Source organism: Monodelphis domestica, chromosome 1 (assembly GCF_027887165.1).
Source record: "Monodelphis domestica isolate mMonDom1 chromosome 1, mMonDom1.pri, whole genome shotgun sequence".
NCBI lineage: Eukaryota > Metazoa > Chordata > Mammalia > Didelphimorphia > Didelphidae > Monodelphis > Monodelphis domestica.
Genome location: NC_077227.1, coordinates 362,758,615 through 362,769,978, shown reverse-complemented (window position 1 = coordinate 362,769,978; position 11,364 = coordinate 362,758,615). Strand labels below are relative to the sequence as shown.

The 11,364-nt window shown below is 39.3% G+C and overlaps 1 protein-coding gene across 4 annotated transcripts; it reads right to left on the bottom strand.

Annotated features, from left to right (window-relative positions):
- Positions 1–366: 366 nt before the first annotated feature.
- PTTG1 (PTTG1 regulator of sister chromatid separation, securin) lies at positions 367–11,343 on the bottom strand. Of its 4 annotated transcripts, none has more exons than XM_007473968.3 (7): positions 11,212–11,340; positions 8,147–8,195; positions 7,207–7,291; positions 5,669–5,862; positions 4,270–4,363; positions 1,773–1,940; positions 367–523 (listed from the first exon to the last, which is right to left on the bottom strand). In XM_007473968.3, the coding sequence occupies exons 3-7, from the start codon at positions 7,280–7,282 to the stop codon at positions 441–443; spliced, it is 615 nt and encodes a 204-aa protein (XP_007474030.1). In that variant the 5' UTR covers positions 7,283–7,291; positions 8,147–8,195; positions 11,212–11,340; the 3' UTR covers positions 367–440. The 4 variants fall into 4 exon arrangements, with proteins under 4 accessions (XP_007474030.1, XP_001379946.1, XP_007474031.1 ...); XM_001379909.3 differs by having other exon boundaries at positions 1,785–1,940; XM_007473969.3 differs by lacking the exon at positions 8,147–8,195 and having other exon boundaries at positions 11,212–11,343.
- Between the last annotated feature and the right edge of the window lie 21 nt (positions 11,344–11,364).

Sequence of the window (11,364 nt, the reverse complement as noted above, 5' to 3'; positions counted from 1 at the left end):
ATCAACTCATTTTCAGATAGAAAATGGTAGAAGATGTCTCTATAAAGTATGTTTCAAAATATGAAAATTTAGAAAAGTTATTAGTTAAGGAAGCATGGTATTGATAGAAACAGTTCCTAATCCTCAGTCTGACCTAGGATTAAATTTATTTTTGTCACTCTTTGACAAGTGACAGTATCAGAAGCAAGTCTCAGTTTTCTTGTCTCTTAAGAGTATTCATTCAAGAAGTGGAGAGGAGGAAAAGTGGGATGGAGCTTTTACTGGGGTGGAGTGGAAAGGACACTCAGTCTATGATTCTAATTAGTTTTATAAGCTATTTAACATAAAAGATAGACAGTGAAACTGCCTGAATAACATAGCTCCAAGTAGAATTTAGTACATAAAGAATTGCTTTATTAATACAAAAGTGATTATAAACATGCTATAAAATAAAAAGACATTCAAACAGGTCGTTCATAGCACACAGGTGGCAAGTCAATATCATCCACAGCAGACAGTAGGCTCGAAGTCGATTCCAACAAATCTAGGAGAGAAAGATATACCTGTTAAAGAATTCTGTACATTTCTGACAAGGCTTCCAATCATGCCCTACTTTAACACTAAATAAGAATTCTGAATCTCAATTAAGGCCTGAATATCAAGCTGTGACCTCTAGCTTTTTTGACCTGGATCCCGGAGAGCCTGCTTCTTAGGAGCACAAATACTGTAAGCACTTATACTATCCCTCTCCTACTTGCTGAATTGTACTCTCTCCTCGTCCTATCAACTAGGAGGGTTTGTCCTGATAGGCAATATTAAAATTGAAGGCCTGGCACATATTCAAGAGCTCTGACCAATCAATGTCACTGCTGCCCCCACTGATGCACTTTTCTGCTAATCTTTACACACTGCTGGAGCAAAAATTTGTTTGTTTATTCATGATTTGATTCACCACCTGACGACCAGCCTTCAGGTAATAACCTTCTATGTACTTCTTTGAGGGCCAGTCCTCAAACAGTCAAATCTGGCACTGACCTTACCAGAACCTACTTGGCAGGGCCTGTTCCAGACTGTACCCAACCATTATAATCAACAATCAGGCTGTTGGAGTAAAGGAATGTTAGACAAAACCTTTTAGTTCAACCCTCTCATTTTACAAAATTGAGGAAAATGAGGCACTTAAGTGACTTGCCCAAGATCACTCAGCTGCTAAGAAAGTAGATAAGCTGGGATTCCAAACATCAGGATCCAACAAAACAATAACAACAGGCATGAAAATACTCATTAAAGCTAGAAAAATAGCTCTGAGTCATCAAGATAACTTAAATTTTTTATAGCAAGGAAAGATCATCTCTTTGCATGTCACATTCTTTGCTATTGTCAAGAGAGGCTTTTTCTTCTATCAGCTTCTCCTATAAACTTAAGGAATCTCTCATCCCAGCCAAGTGCCCTTAGAGAGATTTATGACATGAATTGTTGCTATCCAAGGGGAAAAAAAAATCAGAATCAGTGGTTGCTTTCTCATTTGACTATACCTAGAGATCCCACTCAAGATTTTAATGTTGAATTCAGAGTCCCCAAAATGGCTTAACCTTTTTAATCTAGAAGCTTGTCCTGAAGGTCTATTTCAACAGAAAGTCATTCCCTACTCACAATTGTTTGTTTTTGTCAAACTACTTCTTTCCCTAAAAATGTGACTTGTAACATTCAGTTTTCTTCCCCTACTGCAAGGAGCATCTAATTGCTACCTAAGTGGTGGAAAAGAAAGAAAAAGAGAGGGAAAAAAATCAAACCTGACAATTTACCAGATTCCCAGGCCATGGAAGGCAGAATTACAGGTGAGGGTGGGAGTTCCACAAGCCTTTCGAGTGACTTCTCCTGCTCAAGCATCAAGAGGGGAACACCAGCCAGGGGCAAGTTTGAAAGCTGGTGTTCTTCAGGAACATCGAAACTCTCAAATTCTGTTTGTAATGATAAGCCCATTTATTAATCCAACAGATATTTCAACTCTTTTCTTATACTAAGACCTTTTTTTTTTTAAGTAACTGAAAGGAAATGGTTACAAATAAAGGAAAATTAAGCCTATAACTTATTTGTTTTTCACCTGGCAGGACCTTAATGTCTGTTAAGTGGAATTAAGTGATTTAAATTAACATTTTATTTATTTTTATTTTTTTCCTAGTAGATTTTTTTACAATTGGACATGACTGTAATTATATGTATGCAATTATATATAAACATATATAATAAAATAGTTTTTTAATTAAGTATATTTTTAAAAATTGATTTTAGGCTTCTTCCATCCCAAGGAATTCAAAAGAACCTTCTCACAAAGGGCAGACTGTATACACTCCCTTCTCTCCTCTGACACAATCACCAGCTAATGCAAGCCCTCATAGGTTCATATTTAGCCTACTGTAATAGCCTACTAATTAGTCTCTCTGCCTTAATAAATCTTTCCCCATTTCCAATCCATTCTCCATTCAACTGTGAAATTGATCTTCCTAAAGTACAAAAGTCTAAACATGGCTCCATCTGTCCATTCTTACTCCCACATTAAGAGGATTCCAGTGGCTCCCTATTACCACCAGAATCAAATATAAAATCCTATTTGGCTTCTTAATCAAGGAACCCCTTCCTACCTTTCCAGTCTTCTCTCTGAACTTGGAGATCTAGGGACCCCGACTACCTTGCTATTCCTCACACACAATACTCCATCTCCCAACTCCAAATGATTTTACAGCCTGTCCTCATCTCTGCCTCCTAACTCCCTACTTCCTGCAAGTCTCAGTCAAGGCACCTACTGCAAGAAATATCTCCCAGGCCTCTTTAATGGCTTCCCTCTGAGGCTATTCTTGATTTATCTTGTATATATCTCATCTATACAGAGTTTTTTTGCATGTTATCTTCCCCATTACAGTATGAGAGTCTTAAAAACAAAGACTAGAGGCAACTAGGTGGCACAGTACATTGAGAACCAGGCCTAGAGTCAAAAGGACTTGGATTCAAATCTGACCTCAGACACTGGCTAGCTGTGTGACCTCGGGGAAGTCACTTATAACCCCATTTGCTTAGCCCTTGCTGCTCTTCTGTCTTAGAGTTGATCCTAAGAGAGAAGGTAAAGAATTAAAAAACAAAAAACAAAAAAACAGGGACTGGTTTGGGGCAGGGAGGAATTTTTTTGCCTTTCTTTGTACCCCAGTATTTAGCATAGTGTGCGGCATATAGTAGGCATTTAGCAAATGCTAACTGCCTGGCTCGGTCCCTTAATGTTACCTGGGACTTAAAATAGGAGGCATTTTTTAAAAGGGATTATATTAAAAAGCCTTTACTTTTCAAAACCATTTCAACAGTAAAGAGGGGGAAAAAAAACAGTAAAAGAAAGCTATTTACAGGCTTAACAGCATCTCAGAAGGTAACAGCTTCCCTTCATCAAAATAACTACTTTCTTGATGTTAGAAATACTTACTACAAGAATCATTTGCAGAAGAAACAATCCCAAGCTTAAAAAAAAGAATTATACTCTATTTCTCCACTAGAAAGTGACATTATGTTTAGAAAATACAGAAAGTTACAGGAAAGAACTAAATTCCAACATATATGTTAGGTATAGAATTTCTTAACACTTCTCCCAGGAAAACTAGAAATACTTAGGGACCAAGATGGGCAATGAAGCCTATTCCATTCTTTCTTTCATTCTTTTTACTCTCAATATCCTCACTTGTTTGATGTATAGACCAGAAGGATAAGCTCCCCTTCAGCATCCTTAAATGTATTACATACACAGATCCAGAGACAGTCTCTTAGGGAGACTCAATGGGTTTCTTGATCTACCAATGATTGGGCAGTGACAGGCTCCCTTCAAATTATCTCCTAGAAGAACATATATCTATAAGAATGCTCCAAGACTATTCCTGTGAGTGGGCTGAAATCTTTCCTTCTTTTGAAATCCTGTAGTACTTTAGCTATGTTATTCTAGAGAAACTAAACTAAAACATAAAAGCAGGTACAGAATCATCACATACCACCCTATCTTTCTTACTAAACTGGAATATCCTTGGAGAACAGAGAAGGAAGTATGGTCACAAATACCCAGCAACCATGTCTTATACATAGTAGGTATCAAATATGTTTGTTGAATGAATAAATAAAAGACCTTAAAATATTCCAAGCCTGATGTGCTATCTAAATCTAGGAGGTGACTCACAGTTAAACTGAAATTCCCTAGAGAAGCCAAATATACTCATGAAAAATGTTAGTCAGAAAAATGTAATAAAGAATGAATTGTACCTAGAGGATTGAAGGGAAAGAAATTTTCTATTTCTGGACATGGTTCATTTGGGAATGGAACCGAGGGTTTTCCTGTGGGAATCTTTTCAGTCATCTAAGGAAGAAAATATATAAAATTAGTGAAATTAGGCAAGACTTACCAACTAATCTCATATGTGAAATAATGACTAGAGTTTAAATTATTATAACACTAAGTAACCAGTTGAAGTTAGAAAACGTTATGCTAACTCTAAAACAGCTCTAGCTTCTTTATGCATCATTATAATTCAAAGATACAACTCAGCACACTGTTCTGGTAACATGGCTCAAACCTTACTAAGAATGAAAAATATACTGAGTCCTTAGTTATTATGGGTATCAATACATCTTACTAGGAATATAGATTGAAGCCAATTAAAAAATAGTCAATTCAAAAAAAAAATAGTCAATTCAATTATCTGCACTAATGGAGGGAGAACAGAGGTATAAATAATCTAGAATAACAGATAATACAAAAAGTTGGTTTTTAAACACACTGTGATTTTTTTAGCACATTTATCACCCTAATTGTGTTTTGCTTAGGTTAATAGTAAAATGAGTTTGCATTTTTTTAGTATACTCCAAACAGATGATAGAAAAAAGGTGCTAAAAGTATGCCAAAAGGACTCTATAAGTCTTTTATCTGATTATAATATTTTATCATTCCATTTTTCTTTGCTTTATGGCTCCCTAACCCAATAATTCATCCTCTCTATGACTTTCAGGTCTTCCACCCCTCAGCCCTCTTCTAGGCTGACACCCCAGTGGCTAACTACACACTCCTTCCCTCCCTTTGTGAACCAGTTCAACTTTACACTAGAACCTCTCAGCCCCTTATACCATTGTTGATCATGCCTTACAAAATCCCAGTCTTGGATGACTGATCATTCACTGCTTTTACTCCTATTCATGTGCTGCCAAACTGAACTAGAGGAAAACCATGTTGATGGGGTACATTACTAACATATGTTGCAAAATCTCCCCTGAGCCCTCAAGATAGCAGGGCAATCCATTATATCTAATTGGCTCATGATTCCACTCACCATAGTGGCTCTTTCAAACTTTTCCTTCCTTCTCACTCCTTCCATGGCATCCCCTCTCCCTACTCCCCTGAGGACCCTGCCTCTTCCTTCAATGAAAAAAAATCAAGGCCATTCACCATGAGTTCCCTCTTCATCCCAACTCATTTCACAATGCTCAGATGTCTTCCCCAAAGATCTCCATATTCCCCTTCTGAAGAGGGAGACCCCTTCTCCTTGCCAAGGTAAACTGCCCTATATGTACCCCTGATTCCACTCCATCTTGTCTTCTCCAGCAGGTTTCCCCCTCTATCATCCCCAACTTACTAAACTCTTTGAGAAAAAAAAGTCTAGCAACTCACCTTTTTGGCAGTGAAGTTTTGCCTTTTCTGTTTGAGAGGTTCTTTTCTCTTCCCCACCACGTTTTCCTTTTCTGTTGTCCTATTGACAGGCCCCAAAGCCTTTCTGACAGATTTGGATAAAGCTGGAGTTGAAGTAAACACTTTGCCAGCCTTGGGAGTTGAAATCTGAGTTCTTCCAGATAAGGCTTTGATTGCTGAAAAGAATTTTGTCATCAGAGTCCCATCCACCAACTATATCACGTTATTATCCAATACATGAAATTCCCTCTATATATACACCCTCGTCAGTGCCCTGCAGTAGAGTCCCAGACATCACTGCTTTAGTATTATTTCAGAATGCCAAAATTCAAGACTTCCTCCCTTCATCAAGTTGTCCCCAAAAGTGACTTATTATACTGGTGCTTGGTTAACCCAGGCACAATGATCTGTACTAATCTACCTACCATAATTTTATAATGAATACCTCAAATTGTATACACAATAGGCCTTAGGAAAGGGCTAAATATTAAGAGATACATTGAAAGATATTATTTCAAAAAAAATGTATTACTTGGAACAAGACGCCTATGGCATCTGTAGTAATATGATATCACCAGTAAGGTATATGAATTGTAATTTAATTTTATTCAAGTCCTTGTTCAAAATTTTAAAAAATTTAGGCCCTATTTATCTACCTACAAAAAAGGTTGTTTGTTTTTTAATTGCAATTAAGGATGCTCCTCACTCAGGAGAGTCAGGAAGTCTATTCTGGTGCTGACAAGAACAGAAACAAAAAAGAATCCACACCAAAGGAAACATATTCATAACCTTTCTATTTTTTTAACCCATATCAGATATCCATTGATGTTTTGATGACTGCCACCTGATGATATAATTTGACGTCTGAAAGTACTATTCTGCCTTCATTCCCTACCTCTTTTCATTTTTTCCCCTTAGATATTCTAGATAGTTTATTTCCCAAATGAATTTCATTATTATTTTGTCAAGTGCTATAAAGTATTCCTTTGATAATTTGATTGGCATAGCATTAAAACTATAAATTTAATTTGGAAGTATTATCATTTTTATTATATTACAATAGCCTAGCCACAAACAGAAAAGATAATACCAGCTATTTAAGAGTTTCTTTGTTTCTTTAACAAGTATTTTGCAACTGAATCTACACAAGTATTCTGTATGATTTAGTGAACTCATTCCCAGATATTTTATACACTTTGTAATTACTTGGAATAGGGATTTCTCTTTTTATTATTCTCTTAGATTCTGTCATATGAATGTGGAAATACAATTTATTTTTTGAGGGTTTATTTTTTGTAGCCTCTGATTTTACTGCATCTATTTATTAATTCTCTCAATTAGTACCATTGCTAATCCCCTAAATTTTTCTAAGTACACCATCAGGATACATACTTTATATAAAGTTTATATGAAGTTATATATAAAGTTTTGTATAAACTTTATATAAAAAATTCCCAAAGCTCAATGAAAACTTTTATTCACAGCAATCCTATATGCCCATCAGAATCACATAGACTTACACTTCACCCTTTCCTTAGGTGCCACGTGAGAGCCTGGTTCCCCATTCTCTTTATCAACATAGATTAGCGTTGCCATTCTGGATAACTGTAGAGGAAAAACACATAGAGAGCAGAGGGCAGAAAAACACATGTAAGGCAGAGGGCAGAAAAACACATAGAGGACCCTGTAGTGAAAAAGAATAATGGACCGGATCTAATAGGAACTGGATTTAAATTCTGCTAGTTAAAGTGGATAAATCAAATCACTGGGCCTTGTTCTCCTTATCTATGAGGTTGAGAGGAAGAGGTTGAGAGAGATGATTTTTGGGTCCCTCCCAGTTCTAGAATATGACTTTTGAATGAATGAAAAAGCATTTATAAAAAATATATTCATATTTCCCAAATGAGTGGTGCTGGGTTAAATAATAGGAATAAAAAGAGAAAATAAGTCCCTGTCCTCAAAGAATTCACATTCCAATCTGATAAAAGTCAGATAGAAAGGCTCATCCCTAATATAACTCATACCCAGAGAAAGGTTCTAGAATCCTTTAAACCAGTATGTGATTAAAGGTGAGTTTAGCTATGAGTAGGGGTTGTTTTTTGTTCCCACAGTACCTATTCTATAGACTTGCATATAGTAGGTTCTAAAATATTTGTTCCTGTGATCTGCCTAAACGCATTATTGTAAAGTCAAGCAAGCAAAAAAGAGCTGAATTCAAAAGGATGGGCAGAAGAATCCCCAAGTTATATAATCAAAGCCCTCTCGTTTTACAGGTGAGGGAACTGAGGACCAGAGTTGAAATCATACCATGTCCAAAGCCACACAGCTAATACATAAAGTTTGATCCGAAAGGTCTGATTCCAAAGGCAGGACAGACTGGCACCCTCATTCAATTCAAACAAGTATATGACAAGTACACAAACATAGGAAATAAATAGTGCATGGCCTCAGGGACCTTACCTTCTACTGGAATGATGCACAATGTACACTGATGAGGGAACCTAAGAAACTGAACAAAGAAGAGGGAACTCTATCAACTGGAGCCCAGGAAAGGAATCCCATGAGCAAAGGAGGCAGTCAAGTTGAGCCTTGGAATATAAAGGGGGGTGGAAGATATTTATACAGAGCTTTATGTTTTGCAAAGCCTGTGACAGACATGAGCTCTAGGTGTCAGAGATGTGGCAAGAGTACATTCTGGGGATTGCATGAGCACAGAGATCAAAACACAAAGTCAAACATAGAGAACACTAAATAAGTAGGCCAGTTAGGACAAAATAGAGACCACATGAAGGGGGAATAATGTGAAATCTGTTTGGAACGGTACATTTGTATCAAAGGAAGGGCAGCAATATTCTCAATACATCAGTGTGACCTCCTGATCCAAGTCCCTTCCCCCCCTCAGGGATGTTGGACTAAAGCCTCTTCAAGTCCTAAAATCCTATGATTCTAAGTCATTTCTTCCCTTCTAGGTGCCTCAAAAATGAAAAGTAGGGGGCAGCTGGGTGGCTCAGTGGATTGAGAGCCAGGCCTAGAGACGGGAGGTCCTAGGTTCAAATCTGACCTCAGACACTTCCTAGCTGTGTGACCCTGGGCAAGTCACTTAGCCCCCATTGCCTAGCCCTTACCACTCTTCTGCCTTGGAGCCAATACACAGTATTGACTCCAAGATGGAAGGTAAGGGTTTTTAAATAAAAACTAAATTAAAAAAAAACTAAAAAAAATGAAAAGTAGAGGCACTGATCTATCTGAAGAGAAAGGCACTGGGCCTCTCCTCCTCCTCTCTAATTCGACTTTCCTGCCTCCCTCTAAAGCCTCATGCCTGAGAACACCAATTATCTCTAGGGTCATTAAAGACCTCCTTCCAGAGCACTGAGTGAGAATGTGATTATTATAATGCTAGATTCCCCTGCTGAATGGCCACTGTCTATCCCTACAGTTTCTTAAAGGTAAAGAAGAATGCCTTCAAGAAGCAACATGGTATAGTGGTTAAAGAGCAATTCCTCAAACCTAGGAAAATCTGGATTCAAGTTCTACCTCTGAAACATACAAGTTGTGCAATCCTGAAAAAAAAAATCACTTAATTTCTCAGTGTTCTAGACAAGGTACCAACTTACATTGGTAAAGGGACTTTACTTGCCCAGGAGTTCCCTAGCCTAGTGAAATCACAGGTTCTGTTTGTATCTCTGAGATTAAACATTAGAATTAGACAGAAAACCGGGGTTCAAATCACAGCTTGTCCTAGCCGTGTGACCTTAGGCAACTAACTAACTCTCCAGCCCTTAGTTTCTTTCACAGGACTATATCAGAAAGCCTTGCTGGTACCTTCCAGCTCCAGATCTCTGATCCTATAAACTCTAAAGAATCCCTATCTCCAGGGTCAAATATAAACTTTTCTGTTTGGCATTTAAGCTCTTCCACAACCAGCCTACCTTTTTCAAATTCATACATTACTTCTCATAATGGATACTAGGATTCAGTCAAACTGGATTTGTTATTTCTCAAATAGTACAATTCCATTTAACCTCTCCGTGTCTCTTGCTGTCCCAAACACCTAGAATTCACTCTTCCTTCCTCACTCCAACCTGCTAAAATCCTTGGCCTCCTTCAAAGCTCAGTCACAGTACTTCCTCCTAGCAGCCAACATATACAGCACTTGAAGATTTGCAATGCTCTTTACAAATGGTATCTTATAATATATGTAAAACCCAGTAAAATTGCTTGTCAACTTCCAAGAGGGAGGAAGGAAGAGAGGAGGGAGACAACAAGAATCATGTAACCGTGGAAAAAATGTAAAAATAAAATAAAATCAAGGGGCAGCTGGGTGGTTCAGTGGGCTGAGAGCCAGGCCTAGAGACAGAAGGTGCTAAGTTCAAATTTGGCCTCAAACACTTCCTAACTGTTGTCCCTGGGCAAGTCACTTAACCCACATTGCCCAGCCCTTATCACTCTTCTGCCTTGGAACCAATACACAGTATTGAGTCTAAGACAGAAGGTAAGGGTTTTTCATAAATTTTTTTGAAAATTTTTTAAAAGAAAAAATGGAATCTTATTTGATCCTTGCTGCAACCCTTAGAGGTAGGTGCTATTACCCCCATTTCACAGACGAGGGAACTGAGACAGTATGAGGTTAAATGGCCTGCCCAGGGTCACATAGTTTGATCTCAACTCTTCTGACTTTGGGTCCAGCTCTGAGCCCCCAGCTGCCTCTCCTGATTCCGGAGTCCCTTCCCTTCCTCATGCCCCAATTACTTCGTATTACCTTAAACTTAATTTGAGAGGCAACATGAATGTTGTATAGTAGAGAGCTAGGCTTGACACCAGGATGGCCTCAGGTTCATGTCCTGCTTTCTAACTTTCTAGGAAGAAAAGTCTATAAGACTTTAGGTTTGCAGAGGAGGTGCCAGCCTGTACCGGCAGAGGGAGTCTCCTCACCTGGGAGTCCCTTCCTCTTAGCAAATAGGGTGGTTCCAATTGCCTTGGTATAATTTTAATCCTTAATAGCTTGACTATCCTAAGATTTGGGGGCCATTGTTTACATTGCGTCTACTTATACAAGTCCCAAGAGAGAACTGGCAGGGGCTATTTTACTGTTTGTCCTCTCAGAAACCAGCATAGTCTCCGGCAGACAGTGGAAGTTTACTAATTGAGCTGCCTACTGGGAGCGGGGAGACGCTGCCCCAAGTGCGCGCTGCTTGGCTTAGCCCACAGGGCGACGCTCCCGCGCAACAACAGCAGCCCCAGTCGCAGTCGCAGCCGCCGCCGAGCCCTCGGGGAGTCCCGGGTGTTTCCGGACAGTCCAGGAGGTTCGGCTCGCTGACAGCACTCATGCTGCCTCTACAGGTACTGGGGCGTTCTTAGCTGGCGGTGCAGCCGTTTCGCAGCCTCCCACAAACCAGCTACCCTCCAAGGGCCCAGGACAAGGGCAAGCCCCTCTCTGCATCTGTGCCATCCCCGCCTCCCAAAACTACAACGAGCCACGCTGGGCTCGAGAGCCAGTGTCTCCCTCCAACACCAGGTAGTCTTACCCACGTGGGGCCCGGATCGCCCCGCGGTCCGATATGTAGAGTGGGCAACAGTCCGACCAGCAGCTACGGTAGCCGTTAGCAGCTGAGCCCGACTTGTTTTCCCCGGCCTAAGTTTAAACCGGAGCCCGTGCCTCTTATTGGCTTTCCCGGCAG

Excerpts from the sequence above, each read along its gene's own strand:
- PTTG1 (XM_007473969.3), bottom strand. The coding sequence starts at position 7,282 with ATGGCAACGCTAATCTATGTTGATAAAGAGAATGGGGAACCAGGCTCT. Across the intron at positions 4,364-5,668 it reads AAAACTTCACTGCCAAAAAG|ATGACTGAAAAGATTCCCAC; the intron begins GTGAGTTGCTAG and ends TTTCTTCCTTAG. Across the intron at positions 524-1,772 it reads GGAATCTGGTAAATTGTCAG|ATTTGTTGGAATCGACTTCG; the intron begins GTTTGATTTTTT and ends TTTCTCTCCTAG.